At 38.1% G+C, this 18,580-nt stretch overlaps 1 protein-coding gene and 1 pseudogene across 1 annotated transcript in view; both read left to right on the top strand.

Moving 5' to 3' along the window:
- Window positions 1-18,580, top strand: part of CFAP54 (cilia and flagella associated protein 54) — a 309,373-nt gene that overhangs the window by 167,186 nt on the left and 123,607 nt on the right. The window contains exons 37-39 of the mRNA XM_046012575.1: window positions 7,269-7,492; window positions 7,592-7,727; window positions 11,701-11,809. Coding sequence (XP_045868531.1) covers window positions 7,269-7,492; window positions 7,592-7,727; window positions 11,701-11,809 — 469 coding nt within the window. The remainder of the gene's footprint in view (window positions 1-7,268; window positions 7,493-7,591; window positions 7,728-11,700; window positions 11,810-18,580) is intronic.
- Window positions 1,643-7,231, top strand: LOC123945877 (annotated as a pseudogene).

Raw genomic sequence — 18,580 nt, 5'->3', positions numbered from 1 at the left:
ACCAATAAAAATCAGGAAGAAAAATCTCCAAGTATCTGGAAATTAAACAACACAGTTCTAAATAATCTATGGGTCAAAGAAGAAAGTATAAGAGAAATTTAGAAATATTTCATACTGATGACAACATATCAAAATTTGTGAGATGCAAATAAAACAGTACGTAGAGGAACTTATGTTTAATAGAAAGGTGGAAAGATATAACATCAGCTTTCTAAGTGTCCATCTATAGAAGCTCAAAAAAGAAGAACAAATTCAATCCAAAATAAGTAAAAAGAACAAGAGAAATAAAATGAAAGAATAAGAGCAGAAAAAATTTAGATATACAAAACCAAAATTAATAAAATTAATAAATTAATCATTTGAAAAGATTATTAAAATCAGTGGAATCCTAGGAATACTAACTAATAAAGAGCAAAAGAAAGACGAGCATAAATGACATTAATGATGAAAGAAAGATATAACTACAGATCTGATAGATACTCAAAGAAAAATGAGAGACAATTATGATCAATTTTTACTAATGAATTTGATAACTTTAAATGAAATGGACTTGTTTATCACAAAGCATAGCTTAAATCTGACACAAGAAGCAATAGAAAAAATAAACTGCCCTAAATATATTAAAGAAAATGAATTTATAATTAAGAACTTGGAGATAAAGAAAACTCCAGACCCAAAATATTTCCCTAAAGAATTTGAGCAAACATACAAGGACAAAAATAATAAATCCTATACAAACATATTTTTAGAAGCAAAGCCAGCTTAATCCTGACAGATATATCAAAAAGAAAGGTATGGGGGCACTTGGATGGCTCAGCTGTTAAGCATCTACCTTCAGATCAGGTTATGATCCCAGGGTCCGGGATCGAGCTCCCCATCGGGCTCCCTGCTCAGCAGGAAGCTTGCTTCTCCCTCTCCTACTCCCCCTGCTTATGTTCCCTCTCTCACTGTCTCTCTCTCTGTCAAATAAATAAATAAAATCTTTTTAAAAAGTATGAATCAATCAATATCCCTCATGAACATATGAACATAGACACAAACTCCTTAATGAAATATTAGCAAATCAATTCCAGCAATATACAAAATATGCAAATGAGGTATATAGTATCTACAATTATACAAATGATGATCAAGTGGGTTTACCCCAGAAATGTAAGGTTAACATTTAAAGATCAATCAGGCAGTGCCTGGGTGGCTCAGTGGTTTTGGTTAAGCATCTAACTCTTGGTTTTGGCTCAGGTTGTGATCTCAGGGTGGTGAGATCAAGGACCATGTTGGGCTCTGCGCACAGTGTGGAGTCTGCTTGAGATTCTTTCCCCCACCGTTTCCCTCCCCATCTGCTCCTCCCCCTGTTTCGGCATGCTCTCTCAAAAAAACCCAAAAAAACTAAACAACAACAACAACAACAAAAAACCTTTAAAGAAAAAAATATCAGTCAAGGTAATTCACCATATTAACAGGATAAAAGAGACAAATTATATGACCACTGAAATAGATAGAGCAAAAGCATTTACAAAATTTGATATCACTTTTTCCACCTGTTCTCCCTGCCCTTAAGTGCTGCTCTAGCTGCACTGCTCTTGTTCTGAATTCTGGGTTCCTGCAAAGCCAGGGCTACTGTTCTCTTTCTCTGGCTGCCATCATGATTATCTACCTGGACCTCATCAGACATGATGAGATGTTCTCTGACATTTAAAAGATTCAGGAGATTGCAAATGAGCTGTGCCTGGAGGTGAAGGAGAAAATGGTAGGACAGAAGGTACCATTGATGGAAATGTACTTTGCTGAAGGCCCTGAAAGTGAAGGTACTGAAAGCACAGTAATCATTGGTGTTGATATTGTCAGGAACTATTACTTACAGAAAACAAACTTCACAAATGAAGCCTATGAAAAGTACATCATAGCTTATAGGAAATCAGTCTAAGGCAAATTTGAAGAACAGGGACCAGAAAGTGTAAACCTTTTATAACAGAGGATGCAGACAAATCAAGCATACCTTTGTTAATTCAAAAACTGCCAGTTCTTTATTGGTGAAAACATGAATCCAGATGGCATGGTAGCTCTGCTGAACTACCATGAGGATAGTGACCCTATATATGATTTTCTTTAAGGATGAAATGAATGTTAATGTAAATGAAAAAATGTTAACAAAATGGAAAAAAAAAGTTAACAAAATGCCAATTACTTTGGATCTATCACCTGTCATCATAACTGGCTGCTGCTTTTCACACATCTATACTAACACCAGGACTTGGACAAGTGGTTGATGTCATCCTGATCTTTTCACTCATTTTAATACTGATTTATTTGGAGTGGAGTCATTTTTTTTTTTTTTAAGAAAAAGCCATATGTAGGTTGCTTAAAAATAAAGTGCATTTAAACTTATTTGAGAGGATACCTCTTATTTTAATATGTGTTTAAACTAAGTCTGTCTTACAGTGTTCTAGAGAAGATAGAGCCTGGTTGTAGACCACAAATGGATAGCATAAAACTGTCTTCAGGTAACTTCAGGTAAATAGGGAAAACTACTTCTGGGACTGGTGTATTAAAAACAAAACAAAACTTAACAAGAATTACAAGTCTTAATTCTAAGTTGAAGTAAAGGAAAAGACCATATTTGTAGCGTGTCAGATGTGAAGTGGATGATTATACATTTCATCACCTACAGACAGAAGTAGTTAACTTTGAAAGAGATTATCAAGAGAACAAAAAGAGACTAATCCCATTGGAGGCAAAACAAAAACAATGTCATTGATGTTAAAGACTCTCAGCAAACTAGGAATACCTGATAAAAAGTAGTATCCAGTGTTAACATCATGCTTAATGGTGAGGTATTGTGAGCATCCCTCTAAGACTGAGAACAAAGCAGGATGTCTGCTCATACACTTTTGCTCAATATCATGCCAGAGATCCTGACAGATACAATAAGGCAGATAAAGAAACAAAAGGAATGCAGATTAGATGGGAATAATATGAGTTTTTACATAGAAAATTCCAACTCTTTAGGACTCTATAAAGCAATTACTAGAACTAATAAACAAAATAGCAGCACATAAAGTCAATATAAAAAAATAAATTTCTTTGTACTAACAGAAAACAACTAGGAAATGACATTTTAAAAATACCATTCAAAATATCAAATTTCTAGGACTATAGCTAAGGAAATATATATTAGATTTTTACACTAAAAATTGTAATGCATTGCAGAAAAAAATTAAAGGTCTAAATAGATATAGACATATCATGTTCATGAATCAAAAGTCTTCTTTTTTTTTTTTAAAGATTTTACTTATTTGACAGACAGAGATCACAAGTAGGCAGAGAGGCAGGCAGAGAGAGAGGAGGAAGCAGGCTCCCAGCTGAGCAGAGAGCCCGATGTGGGGCTTGATCCCAAGACCCTGGGATCATGACCTGAGCCGAAGGCAGAGGCTTTAACCCACTGAGCCACACAGGTGCCCCCATGAATCAAAAGTCTTAATATTGCTAGGATATCATTTATTTCCAGTTTGGTCTATTGATTCAGTGAAATTCTAGTGAAAATTCCAACAGACAGTTTTTTAAAATTTTTTATTTATTTCTTATTTTTTAAGAAACATATAATGTAATTTTATCCCCAGGGGTACAGGTCTGTGAATCGCCAGGTTCACACACTTCACAGCACTCACCATAGCACATACCTTCCCAGTGTCCATAACCCCCCTCTCCCTCTCCCAACCCCATCTCCCCCTAGCAACCCCCAGTTTGTTTTGTGAGATTAAGAGTCACTTATGGTTTGTCTCCCTCCCAATCCCATATTGTTTCATTTATTCTTCTCCTATTCCCCTAACCCCCCATGTTGCATCTCCACGTCCTCATATCAGGGAGATCATATGATAGTTGTCTTTCTCCGATGGACTTATTTCACTAAGCATGATACCCTCTAGTTCCATCCACGTTGTCGCAAATGGCAAGATTTCATTTCTTTTAATGGCTGCATAGTATTCTGTTGTGTATATATACCACCTCTTCTTTATCCATTCATCTGTTGATGGACATCTAGGTTCTTTCCATAGTTTGACTATTGTACACATTGCTCCTATAAACATTCGGGTGCACGTGCCCCTTCGGATCACTTCAGTTGTATCTTTAGGGTAAATACCCAGTAGTGCAATTGCTGGGTCATAGGGTAGTTCTATTTTCAACATTTTGAGGAACCTCCATGCTGTTTTCCAGAGTGGTTGCACCAGCTTGCATTCCCACCAACAGTGTAGGAGGGTTCCCCTTTCTCCGCATCCTCGCCAGCATCTGTCATTTCCCGACTTGTTAATTTTAGCCATTCTGACTGGTGTGAGGTGATATCTTATTGTGGTTTTGATTTGTATTTCCCTGATGCCGAGTGATGTGGAGCACTTTTTCATGTGTCTGCTGGCCATCTGGATGTCGTCTTTGCAGAAATGTCTGTTCATGTCCTCTGCCCATTTCTTGATTGGATTGTTTGTTCTTTGGATGTTGAGTTTTATAAGATCTTTATAGATTTTGGATACTAGCCCTTTATCTGATATGTTGTTTGCAAATATCTTCTCCCATTCTGTCAGTTGTCTTTTGGTTTTGTATAAATTGACTGTTCATTTTAAAGCTTATAAGCAAATACAAAGAAATGTGAACGGCCAAGAAAATCTTTGAATTTGGAGAACTCCCTACCTGATTTCAAGGTTTAGCAATGCTGTAGTAATTAGAAGAGTATGATATTGGCATAAAGAGAAACATACCAGTGGAAAAAACAGAGACTCTCAAAATAGACTCATACATATGTTCAATATTTTACAAAGGTGTCAAAGTGATTCAAAGGACTCAAAAAAGAAATGACAACTCTTAGCACCCAGATGTGTTCTTTAAAAACCACTTCCCACTAAAAAATAGGACTCCATGGTGGGGAGAAAAAAAAAAAAAAGGACTGATTACCATTTCCCTTTCTATGTGAACTATACTTGAGGATAGCCAAATAGTTACAGTCAAGAAAGAGAAAATTTTCTTTATAGAATTTTCAGGTAGTAAGTAAAGAAAGAATGTTGAAATTAGAATATAAGGATTTTGCAATTCTTTATGAATTCTTGGGGGGATGAACAGCACCAGTGAAGTATACCTGTTGGAAAAAAATAAACTGGAAGCAGAGCAAGCATTTAAATCTAACCAACAACTTACAGAAGATCCAGGGGACAGAGAAATATTTAAAATGAAACCATGGGGATGCATCACTAGAAATTCTGACTATGGAGACCCTACAAGACAAACAAACTGGTTTCTTCAACAAAAAATTGAAGTAAAAAAATGAAACGTGTATATTAAAAAAGAATTAAGAGACATAAATAATTGCAATCTTTGGACTTTATTTTGATCCCATTTCAAACTAATGCACTTGAAAATTTATCAGATATAAAGGAAATGTGAACACTATTCAATAATGTTTTGAGGGGCGCCTGGGTGGCTCAGTGGGTTAAAGCCTCTGCCTTCGGCTCAGGTCATGATCCCAGGGTCCTGGGATCAAGCCCCACATCGGGCTCTCTGCTCAGCCAGGAGCCTGCTTCCCTTCCTCTCTCTCTGCCTGCCTCTCTGCCTACTTGTGATCTCTCTGTCACACAAATAAATAAATAAAATCTTTAAAAAAAATAATGTTTTGAAGGATTTTTTGCTAATTTCTTTTTTAGGTGGAATTATATATACAGAGGAAACCAAGTAAGTCTCAAAAGTTGATAATTGGTTGAACCTAGTTGTGGGTACGTAGGGCCTCAGTATATTATTTTCTCTGCTTTTATAAGTGTTAGACATTTTCTTTAATAAAAGGTTATTAAAAATTACACATGAAAACTATAGTGGAAGATATAGTAACCACAGAGGGCCTCCTGATCCTTCATCCCAGAAGTAAACTTAACCATGTAGGCATAGGCACGACTAATTGATAGCGAATATCCTTCTTCTTCAGGAATGGCCCAGGAAAGTTATTTGAATTGAATGTTATTTGACCCAGGAAATTTACCCATGTCTGAAGAAAGAATATATCATCCTATAGGCCAGCAGGCTCTGACAAAGCCATCACCTGGGAAAAGTTGAGTGGGACAGACTTGATTTCTTTACACTTACCAACAGGATTGAGTAAAGGCCAAGAGTGCCTCTACTTGGAACCCTGAGGTCAAGGAAATGGAGATAACCCTTATGCAACTCTGTGCTGCTGGAAGAATTACCGTAGAATCAGTGGGTAGAGGGATGGAGCTCATAATATCAATAAAATGGAAACTATCTTTTACTGTGTATGTCCTGTGTACCAGTGACTGTGCTAAGGAGGCAGATTCACATAGGTCAGATACGGCAAACCTGTTAGTCACACACAAGACTGGCTTGAGGCATTCATATTACTACATTCCACAGCCAGATGACTTCCTAAGTCTCTTCCAACCTCAAGGACCATGAATCTTGTTAGAGATGTTTGTCCTCTACTAATGTTGGTACCATCCCTCCCTTTTGTGTGGATTGTACATAATAGTAAAATCAGCTTAAGAGGGGCTGGTCTTGAGTTACCCAACTATTTGTTGGACTGCAACCTGGCTTATAGGTGGATCTAAGGGCTTTGGTTTGCCTCAAGAATTTCTAAGGGTATACATAAATGCATAAGGGACTCAGAAATGGATAGATTAGTTACATAGTACCTCTAACTTAGGCAGAAACAGGGTTTTCTAGAAGATTTCCCTCTGCATATGTTTGACCTTTGCTCAGGGAATTGGACATATTATGCCACAAACTGGTAAATGTAACTAATGCATTATGGAAACTTAATAGTTTGTATATACTAAAACCTGTTTCAAAATTTTATCTTATTTGTTTAATATCCTTATTTTCATATGTGGTGATTGAGGACCAGGAAGTATGGCCCTCAGTCTGTGTTGTCTACTATGGTAATGACTAGCCATATGTGGCTATTTAAAGTTAAGCTTAAATTAATTAAAATTAAGTGAAATTAAAAATCCAGTTGCAACAGTCATATTTTGATAGCTCCAGTATCCACGCATGCTTGGTGGCTACTATATCAAGCAACACAGACGTAGCACATTTCTATCATCATAGAAAGTTCTGTTTTGATCAGCAATGTTCCAGCTTTGATTTGCATGATAAAAACATTTAAATTTTTTAATCTTAAATTCTTTTCCTGTTATATTTTTCTATCACATTCAGTTTTCAAAAAATTTGTAGTGATATCTGAAAATATACACATTTTTTTTTCCATGTACTACTTGCAGGTTGTTGAAGAAAAAGGGGAGTTCAGTGTTCCAAGCTGTTATGGAAATATTAAAAGTGATAACGGTGGTTCTAGCCTTGATTTCGAACATCTTCTGGATGATGTAAATGTGGTTGATTTAAAATGGATCCATAATTTTGTATTGAAATCTCTGGAACTTTTATATCAAGTGGAAAAATGGGAAACACTGGTATCACTTGCTATCCAATTCAATACAATTTCACAGTAAGTATTGCTGTAAGGGCAATCAAAAGTGGCAAGCTTTCACTTGAAAAATGCATTTTAACTAATGTCTGCTTTTTAATATATTTCTACCCCCTCTAGTGAGAGATACACAGAGCAAGTGACACCACTCCTAGTGTATGCACAGCGTCAGCTTCTTCTAAGAATATCCAAGTTCAATGGCCCGGATGTTACCCAACAAGCTTGTGCAAGATATGAGGCTGAATACAATGAGAAGGTGAGTTTGGCTCTATTATTCATACAGTTGTGATTTCTGATAAGTGCACATATGCAATACAAAGATTTAGGATTCAGATAAATATTATTTTTACTTAGGCATTTATAATTCAAATCAACAAATGTTATTAAAAGCCTGCTATGTGCCAATATTTTCCAGGTACAGGGTAAACAAAAATTAAGTCCTTGTACATAAGAAACTTACATTCAGGCCAGAGCTGATATATTCATTAGGCACAGTGAGGGCATTGTCTAGAACCACAGAAATTTTAGACGTCCACTAAATGTGTTTTAATTTTTTTTAATATGAAGAAAAAAGTAACATATAGGTCAAAGAAAATGTTTTAATTTTTACTATTACTATAATTGTATTTATGCCAACATAATCATATGATACAATTTTTAATATTTTCCCTTAAAAGTGAAGTCTGTAAGGACCACAAAAGTCATCATACAGCTTTGAGTTAGATGGAGGAAAGGGAAGTATATTCTTTCTTTCATTTATTACTTTAATTTTACTTTTACTTTAATTACTTTAAAAAAAAAGATTTATTTATTTATTTGACAGAGAGAGAGAGAGAGATCACAAGTAGGCAGAGAGAGGCAGGCAGAGGGGGTGGGGGAGCAGGCTCCCTGCGGAGCAGAGAGCCCAATGTAAGGCTCGATCCCAGGACCCTGAGATCATGACCTGAGCCAAAGTCAGAGGCTTAACCCACTGAGCCATCCAGGTGCCCTGTGTATTGACTATCTAATACCAGAGCCATGGCATATAGTTATACAGTTTGCGTCCTGGCCCAGGGCCCCCAGTATACGTGAGGACTGAAATCTAGTCTCAATTATTCTAACATGAGAACACAGTCTGAGTTCTTGCTTTATAGAGTTTAATTTTAGAGGAGTAGACGTAGGGCCAGATAATAAAAATATAAACAGATACATAAAGAGATTCATGATCATTATGAATCTTTGAAGAGAATAAAATGGGTCCATAGGTTAGAGATAGGTGGAGTGGGAGGTAGAAATCTGGAATGCCTCTTGGAAACTGTAACCTTTGATGAAAAATGGCCAGCCATACATAAGAGAGAGCCTTTTAGCCCAAGAGAAGAACAAGAGCAAAGGTTCTGGGGTGGGACAGGAAGAAGGTCTGAGTGGCTGGAATGTCACAGACAGGGCCAAGGGTAAAAACAGGGGTGTTTTTCTATTTCCTCTTCTCCCCAAGTTCTTAATGTTAGTGTGTCCCAGGAATTTGTTCTTGGTCCTCCTGTCTTCTTTATCTGCATCCTCTACCTTGGTGAGGTCATTCAGTCTGTGGCTCTAAGTACTGTCTTTATGATAATGACTTTTGAAATTATAGCTCTAGTCTAGAACTTTCTCCTTAATTCTGTGTTGACATATAATTCCCTGTATCAGTCAGGGTTCAATCAGAGAAGCAGAACCGGTAGGATCTATTATCTGTCTGTCTCTCTGTTTTTCTATCTGTCATGTATCTATCAAGATTTATGACAAGGAACTGGCTTATGTGATTGTGGAGGCTGGCCAGAGAAGTCTAAAATTATCAGTTGGTCAGTCAGGATCACCAGAAGGAAGGAGACTTACAGGTGTGGCCAGAAGCTGTTATCCTTAGGCAGTCAGTGAGGGATGATCCAATGAGTAGACCTGGATGCTGTTTGGAGTCTGGAGACCTCTAGCACATCAAGGATTCACCTGCTTAGGTCAGGCCCACTGAAGATAACCTCTTTAGTTTAAAGAAAATTTATTAGAGACTTTAATTAGGAATTAGCAAAATTCCTTCATAGTAGCAGCTAGATTCGTGTTTGAATAGCTGGGATGAAGTGTGTGTGTGCTACAAAATGGACACTTCCCTTCCATTTGTCCTCATAGTTTAGCCTAAGCAAGTTGACCCATCAAAAAACTGTCATGCTGCCTAATGAGCATGATCTCTTAGATGTCTAATACACTTCTGAAATTTAGTATATTTCAAACAAACCTGTTCTGACAAGTCTTCCCACTTCAGTTGATGACAACACTCTTCTCCTAGTTGCTCAGGCCAGATACCTTGGAGACATCCCAGACTCCTCTCTTGCTTTCATTACTCCTTTCCAAATTGGTTATCAAGTCATCTACCTTCAAAATGTATTCAGAAACTGACCACTTATCACTACCTTTACCACTCCTCCTCTGATCCAAGTCCCTGTTATATTTGCTTGGATTCATGCAATGACTTCCTAATTAACCTTCTTGCTTCCAACCTCCCTGAATCCCTGCCTCTAGCCTATAGTCTTCTCTCAATGCAGCAGGTAGAATGACCCTTTAAAAACCTAAGTCAGACCATGTTATTCCTCCTCTTTAAATCCTACAACAACTTCCCATCTGATTCAGAGATAAGGTGAACATCCTTGTCATGGCCTTAATGCCCCACACATTTCCCTGTGATCTCCAGTGACTCATCTGTACTCCCCCACAGGTTTCAGCTTCTCTGTTCTTTAAGACTTCCTGCTTTGGAATCCTCCCATTTGCTCCTGTTTGGGATGCTCCTCTCCCAAATATCCACACTGATTTTTTCCTCACTTTTTTTTAGTCTTTGCTAAATGTCGCTTTCTGTGTGAGAAATATTCTCACTATCCTATATAAAATTATGTACCTGTTTGCTCTATTTCTCTCTATAGCATTTGTAACTCTTTAATATACTCTATAATTTTCTTCATTATATTTCTACTTCCTCTAGAATAAGTTCCATAAGAAAAGGAATTTTTGTTTGCTTTGTTCACTGTATTATCCTTGAGCTTTGAGTAGTGACTGACACATAATAAGTGTTCAATTAAGATTTATTTAATGAAGCTGGGAGGTGAGAAGGAGTAAGTCAAATAGGGCCTTATTAGGCTATGGAAAGGAATTTGCATTTTATTAGACTGTTTACATCTCATTGTACAAGTACCTACAATTTGAATCTCAGACTGAGATTCAAAGAGGTCTGTATTTTGAGAAATAGGTTAGTTCAAGGAATAGGAATGGAGAAACAAAAGTTCTTGGACTTTTTTTTTTTCTTTTTTTTGAGAGAGGGAGAGAGCAGGTGTACCCACTAGCAGGGGAGGGGCAGAGGGAGAGGGAGGGAGAACCCCAAGCAGGCTCACGCTCATCAGCATGGAGCCTGATGCAGGGCTTGATCTCACAACCCTGAGATCATGACCCAAGCCAAAATCAAGAGTTGCATGTCTGCCTGAGCCACCCAGGTATCCCAGTTCTTGGACCTTTTAAAAGAATTTCCTTTTGTCTGAAACTTTTCAGATTTCAGATATTTTATAACTTTAGGACTTAAGTGTCTGTTAGAAAATAAATTTTTAAAATACTACAGAGGACAGGGCACCTGGGTGGCTCAGTGGGTTAAAGCCTCTGCCTTCGGCTCAGGTTCACGGTCCCAGGGTCCTGAGATTGAGCCCCACATCAGGCTCTGTGCTTGGCGGGGAGCCTGCTTCTACCTCTCTCTCTGCCTGCCTCTGCCTACCTGTGATCTCTGTCAGTCAAATAAATAAATAAAATCTTAAAAAAAATACTACAGAGGATATTAGTTCTGAAAAACTTCACCCAGGGAAGTTTAAATTGCATTTATTACGAGTAGGATGGAAAAATCAGCCACTGGAAAAGCAGCCTATATTTTAGATATATTTCAACTTGCATAATAGAAGATATATTTAGACTAGTGGATTTATAGAATATCAGAAAATCATATTCTAATTGCTCTACATAATTTGCCTAATGCTTCTCCAGCTGTGCTGAACAAAAGAGATATAAAAAGTTATGTGGCTGCTTTTTTTTTTGCTGAAAGTTGTCATGATCGAGTGCTACTCTGCTAGCTTTCATTTGTAGCATCCTTTTGTATTTCTTCTTTTTGACAAGTGAAAAATAAGATAAACATTTTAAGCAAGCCAAATTTCTAGCCATAAATGCCTGACCAAATAGTATTTGTTTTCCTTTTTCAGATAACCTGCCGAAATTTCATTGGGAAGCAGCTCAAGATTAATCCTTCGACCAGTGAAGTAACAGATACAGAAAAGGACATGGATATCCTAAAAACGTTTATTGGTTCAGGTTGGAACGATTTCAGCTTGAAGCTTTTTTAAAGCAAAGTTTGCTGTTGTGTTCTGCATGTCAGCTCTTCCATAATTAAAATGTTTGCAAAATCTCTTCTGCAGGCTTACTGGACTGAAAAAAATAAACATTTGATATTTACCATCTTATGTTGCTATAAATGTCACATGAGGGGAATTAAAACTCATGTTTATTAGTTTAATCTATAAATTAAAGAAGGGAAAGAAAAAGAGAAAGGAAAATTATTTGAAAAATAGGCATGGAAAAAGACTGTTTTGTGCATTTCCCCATTTTTATTTGACTTGGGAGCTCTTCAAATAGACCTGTTGCTATTCTGTTTGAAGCTCTGTCTTGACCGTCATAATAATTCCCATTCCCATAATCGATGTAGATTGTCCTCCTATTGGCTCTTTCATGGTTAAGTTGTAGGTCTTCTCATTAGAGCGCAGAAGACACTGGGATGTCATGGCTCCTTTGCTTTCAGAGGAGAAGTCCTCTTGGAATAGTTTGGCAGTACAGCTTATAGGATTAAAGCAATAGAATAAGATGAAAATGGATAATAATGCTTTCTCTCAATTGTGCTTGTCATGTGCCTCTGTTTCTGGTATAAGAAAGAAATGCAAATCTTCCCTTTGCCATGTTAGGATTCTTTCATTTATTTATCTATTGATTTTATGTATCTGTGTGTGTAAGTATGTAATCATCTATTCCTTTACTGAGACAGGTAGGCGGCCATTCAGTCATCTGGCAAACATTTACTGCACGTGTACTCTGTGTTAAGTGCCATACTGGGTACTGTGACTGCAAAGAGAATAAAGATTTATTACGATTAAAGATTTGTTATCCTGGAATTTACAACCCATTGGAAGAGACTGATAAACCAGAGACTATGGTTTAGAGTGATAAGATCTGTCATATGATGACTATCCATGCTGTTTTCCCCTGTAGGCAGTAGTACTATGGAGAGACTGTGTGTAATTTGATGGAGCTAAAGGAAAAAGGAAAAGGCAAATTTGAGGTTAGAAAGTTTGGCAGGAAGGCCTTAGAAGGCAGGATAAAGAGCAGCAGATCTATCTGGAGGGCTGAAGGAAGCTAGTGATAAGGATTTAAAGACGGGCTGTGAATGATCGTATTTGCGCTGCTAAAAGAACCTTAGGCAGCGATGTGGGGAACCAATTGAAAGCACAGCACATGGAAGCAGAAGAGCAGCTACCCCTAACTTGTGCATTAGAGATGTGATGAGGCTCGGACCTAGGTGAAAAGGACACAGGAGTAGACAGATACAAGAGAAAGGTCAAGGAAGTCCCCAAGACTGTGTTCTGTACTGGTTAGATGAAGATGGGAAGAGTCCAAAATGCCTTGGTTTCTGGGTTGGTTGGCTAGGTGGATGTGATGTCCTGACTCTACAGGAAAACTGAAGGCAAGAACAGGTCAGAGAAAGTTGCTTTGGAAGTACTGAGTTTGAGGTGCCAGGATGATAACTGAGTAGACTGGTCAGACATTCAGCAGAGATTTGTATTTTCATCATCAATATATTGCTGGTGGTTGAATTCAGGGGCTTTTATGAGGTCACTCGGAGAGTTTTATGGATGGTCTCACTTTGGAAGCTATGTTTTTCAAAGTGGGCTTTGCTATACAGTAGTAATAAATAACCCCCAAATCTCATTGCTTTCACACAAGGGCAAGTCCATTTTTTTGCTCATGCTACTGTGCTCATTGAGTTGAGCACTGAGCTGCTGCTCATCATAAGTGGATAGAATCTCCATCTTGACACAAATTTCCATGATGGTTTCCAAGACAGAAAGGGGAACATGAATTTACCCTCTAGAGGAGCCATGCTGAGAGGCTGGGGCAGAAGGGAAAGAGAGAATGGGCCCAAACACAGGAAGTTTATAGGTGGTAAGGGTAGAAGTTGAAGATATTCTTCTTGGGTACTGAAGATTTTCTTAATAAAGCAAAGGGTTGAGATTATAGTCAAGGTTTCTAGGGTAGGAGATTTCAGAAGGACTGAGAAAGAGTGGCCTGGCCCCTGAGGGAAATAGAAAAAAGATAGAAGAGTTTCAGAGCTAGCTGGTAGGTGTGTAGAGGTCCTACTTGAGGAAGTTGGTGACCACAAACTTGTGTCATTTACCATCAATGATAAATCAAATTATCCCCTCATATTCATTAAACAATGGTGTTCCAATCAGTGTTATTCTTCCTGGTCACATTCTTCTTTTCTTGACCATATCATTAAACCTCTGGAGATCTCTCAATTTGGGACCTACAACTCAGAATGTGTTTTATATCATCCCTTCCATCCTAAAAAGAATGGACAACAAATGTGAGAAAATGTGTCAAAAGCTTATTATCAAACATGACGACTACCACTTAAGGGATAAGAAAAGCATTCCTAGCATGTGTGTGTCCAGTAGGTCTTACAGATGGTGGATGCAATACATTAGGAAAGTACTTTGCCTTCTTGTTAAAGCTACATTTGGAAAGGCAAGATTGCAGGTGGTAGCTGGGATCAGGTTACCATGATTATTCGAATTGATTCTCAATGGTGGTGGAGCTATAGTCAGTTTGAGCAATGACTACAGCAGGAGTATTTGAATGGATAAAATCTAAAAAATATTGTAGTGGCAGTAATAATGAATTGGTCCATTCACTCTGTTGACCATATTATAACCATTAGCTTAAAATTTTTATGCTTTTAGGGGGTAGATGTTATGCTTACATTACAGATGAGAAAATTAAATGTTACTAGTAAGTAGAAGAACTTTGGTTCAAACCCTAGGCTCTGTCTGATTGCTCAACTGTAAGTGCTCCACCAAACTATTTGACCTATTCACCATTTGTCCTGTTTCAGATTAGTCTCTCCTCTAAACTGATAGCACTCAGAAAAATTTTGCTATGTATCAGTGGTCATGGGAATTATTCTGACTTACTGTGATAGTAGGATGGTTTTTCGATGATCCTGCATACTAATTGTTTTACATTGAGCCATTATCATTAAAATCTTGGCATCCACTTAAAGTTCTTTATAAGACTCTAGGACCTCTGTGACTAGGAGCTTGTTTTGGCCCACGCTTTTGGGCTTATTTGGCAAATTTTTAGGAGGGTGAATTTTTTTTTCAGTGTCCTGAACTCAGATCATTAACATGTTTATAAGCATGATGGGTCTTAGGTATGTCATCATGACATGTTTGCAGTACTTTGGAAAGACCAAGTATACTCTTGTTGGTTTCCACACCAGATTGCTGCTTTAAAACATCATAGATTTTCTTTTGGCTTAACAGCACTGGGCAGTAATGTTTGATACATTTAATTCTTCAGAACAGATATTGTAATGCTCCAGTGCCTACAAACATTTCGTGTTCTCATTATTCAACAGCATTCTATTCTCCCTCTAACTATTTAATAATGCATATGTAATTTGGTATAGTCTCTGTAGGATGTGGAGAAGTGAGAATACCTCACTTTATAGATTATTTTTTGTATGGATGAGTAAGTTGTCTGCTTGTTAAGCTTCACAGGGGAGATAACTATGAATATGCCTTTTATTATGGCTATTTTTGCATTCTGTCTAGGATCTGTTTCTTGAATTTTGACCTTACTGGTATTTAAGTTATCTCTGATAGGGCTCTTCAGTCTTCAGGTATGTTTTCATACCTGCAATTCAAAATTTCAACCTTTGGCAGGTGTGTTTTATTACTGACTCTGGGCTTTTGTATTTGTGTGACCAATTGTGTAGAAAGCAGTCCAAATTTTGTAGTATTCCCTAGGATTCTTCCTTGGTGTACCCCTCTCTCAGGAGTCATTGGTATTTTTTTTAATTAATTAATTTTATTTTATTAATTTACTTTTTTAAAGATTTTATTTATTTGTCAGAGAGAGAGAGTGAGATCGTGAGAGCATGCACACACATGCACAAGCAGGGGGAGCAGCAGGCAGAGGGAGAAGCAGGCTCCCTGCTGAGCAAGGAGCCCGATGCGGGGACTCCATCTCAGAACCCTGGGATCATGACCTGAGCCGAAGGCAGACACTTAACTGACTGAGCCACCCAGGCATTCCTATTTATTTAACTGAGAGGGGGGGCTTGGGAGGGGGAAGGGCAGAGGGAGTGGGTGAGAGAGAGAATCCTCAAGCAGAACCCTGCTGAGCTTAGAGCTTATGCAGGCCTTGATCTCACGACTCTGAGATCATGACCTGAGTTGAAATCAAGAGTTGGAGGCTCAACCAGCTAAGGCACCCAGGCATCCTGGTATTCAGTTTTAATGAGTACATTAACAATAAGAGACACAGTAATTCTTTTCTTTCCCCCACTCCTTCCTCCTCCTTTCTTCCTTTTCTCCTCCTTCTCCTTCCTTCTCTTTCTTTCCCACCCTCCTCTTTCTCCTCTTCTTCCTCCTCCTCTTCCTTCACCTTCTTCTTTTTCTGACCTATTTCTAACTGTTGAGGTTATTAGTGCCTTTGAAATAGCGTCTTGAATTATTCATGGAAGTTTTCAGAGAGGAGCTCCCCTTGAGACAGAGAAGTAAGGACCGGCCTCTGAAGCTAATGATACTTCTTCATCGCTGTCACTAGTTACCTTGTGTAGATGGTCACAAAATCACCAGTAGAGCCCTAGTTAGACTATAAGAAAAGAAGTTTCCTAGGGCTTGGAAAAAAGGGGAAAAAACCCCAAAAGTGAAATATAGTTTAGGAAAAAAATAAGGAGGAATGATTTATAAGTGGGTATTTGATTAAAAAGTAGCAGGATTTTATTCAAACCCCACATTTTAAAGATTGCCAAAATCTCCTGTCCCTCCTGTCCTTTCGATTGCCTCCAAATACAGGCATGCCTTTGTGAATTTTTATTCTAGAGTGAAGGCTCTGTGAGAGCAAGGAGTATGTCTTCTTTTTTCACTTATATCTCTCCAGTGCCTAGCATCGCACCTAATACCAGTAAGTGGTCAATATATATTTTGAAAATACATGACTAACAGCCAATGTATATCCTCCATCTATTGGATGCTTACTTCCTGATAGACACTATGCTTGGCACTTCACACACAACTTAAAACAATAACCCTCAGGGGTAAATATTATCACCCTGATTTTAACAGGGATTGTAAATTAAGGCCTCGAGTAGGTAACTGACTGTCTCAAAATATTAATATGTAAGGGCTTCCAGCTTCTGCCTTCTCCTTTGTTTTCTTTGCTTCTTTCCCTGATCTCACTATCTAAGGAGAAAAAGATAAAAGCCAAGCTCATGAATTCTTGTAGGAAAAACAAATTAGAACAGAAACCTTATCATCTTTCGGGTATTATGTGTAAGAGTGGAGGTTGGAGGAGTCAGGGCATGCCTTGTCTTTTTGTCTGCATCATGCAGGACTGTGCATGGGTAGAGGAGAGGGGAATTGAGAAAGCAAGATGGTGGGTGTAGGACAAAGTGGACAGGAGAGTGAAGTTGGTAGGGTGGAAGAGATCTCCTAGGGAGTTAATAAGTGCTTCTGTCAGCTAAGTATTGGATTCTCTTAAATGTGTGGTAGGCAAGTGTGTCAAGAATGAACTTGCTGGGCGGACAAGTACTTCTCTCAATATGGTCATCTACCTGGTTTGACTAGAGCCTCCATGATTTTTAGATATTTCAGTCTGCATTGTAGTAGATTGAAAGATGTCTTATGGCCACAGAATGTAGATGTGCCACTAATTCAATCAGGGCCTCCCTGGGCTCATGAGAACCCCAGGCTTCTTCTCTCATAATCTTTTCTTAGACTTATTTCTGTCCTAGTCTCAAAGGTCTTTGTACTCAATTAGCAGGCCTCAAATAGGTCATTGTGAGTTACCCAAGATTTGATGCCCCCTGGCCAACTAACTGGAAAAGTCACTGGACTTGAATGCTGGTTGTCTCTCTTGTCTTATAAGGCCTTAAAACAAATTAATATCCTCAAGTTCACTTTTCCTCCTTTGTAAAGTGTAAATAACATCCACCCCTACTAGTTGGTAAGGTGCAGTGAAAATGAACTGAGATTAAGATCTATATAAGTATTATAAATAAAGTCTATCCTAGCCATTTAGCTTTGAAAACTTGTCAGTCATTCATTTAACAAACACTTATAGAGCACATACCATGTAACAGGCACTGTTAAAGATGTTAAAGATGTTAAAGATAGCAGCAGACAAAATGGACAAAACTCCTTGCCTTCCTGGAACCTGCCTTCTAGTGGCAGGAGACAACCAATAAACAAACAGAACACATAATACGTCAGAAGATGATGAATGCAATGGAGAAAACAAAGGTTGGGAAACCAGGATCCCCAATTTAAATACAATGATCAAGGGAGGCTTCCTGATAAATTAAGTTAAGCAATAACCTTAAGGAGCTGAGGAAGAAAGGGCATGGGGATGTCTGAGGAAGAATGTTCTAGACCAGCATGAACCACTGGTGGGGGTTTGCAGAAGATCTTTTGGATTTCTTGGATTTTTTTCCCAGCAAGATGGGAAGCAAGGTTATTGGCCCAGAAAGGACAGGGAAGAGGTAATTCCCACCCCCTTTTTTCTTTGCCAAGTAGCCAATTAACCACTCTTATGTCACTTCCAACATTGGAATGTTCCCTGCAACCCGCCATCATTCCCATTGCTACTATCGTAGTTGAGTTCAAATCACAATACCGTGTTTTAGTCTTTCAGTCACCAATCTCTATCTGTTGCAGTCTGCTAACTCTTCCTAAAATACTCATGCCCAGCTCAGGTCCCTTCCTCTGCTCCCCATTGGAAAGGATAAAGGTGACTTTCTCAGCAAGG

This window comes from Meles meles, chromosome 7, assembly GCF_922984935.1.
Source record: "Meles meles chromosome 7, mMelMel3.1 paternal haplotype, whole genome shotgun sequence".
NCBI classification, from domain to species: domain Eukaryota; kingdom Metazoa; phylum Chordata; class Mammalia; order Carnivora; family Mustelidae; genus Meles; species Meles meles.
This window is presented reverse-complemented; position numbering and strand designations above follow the sequence as displayed.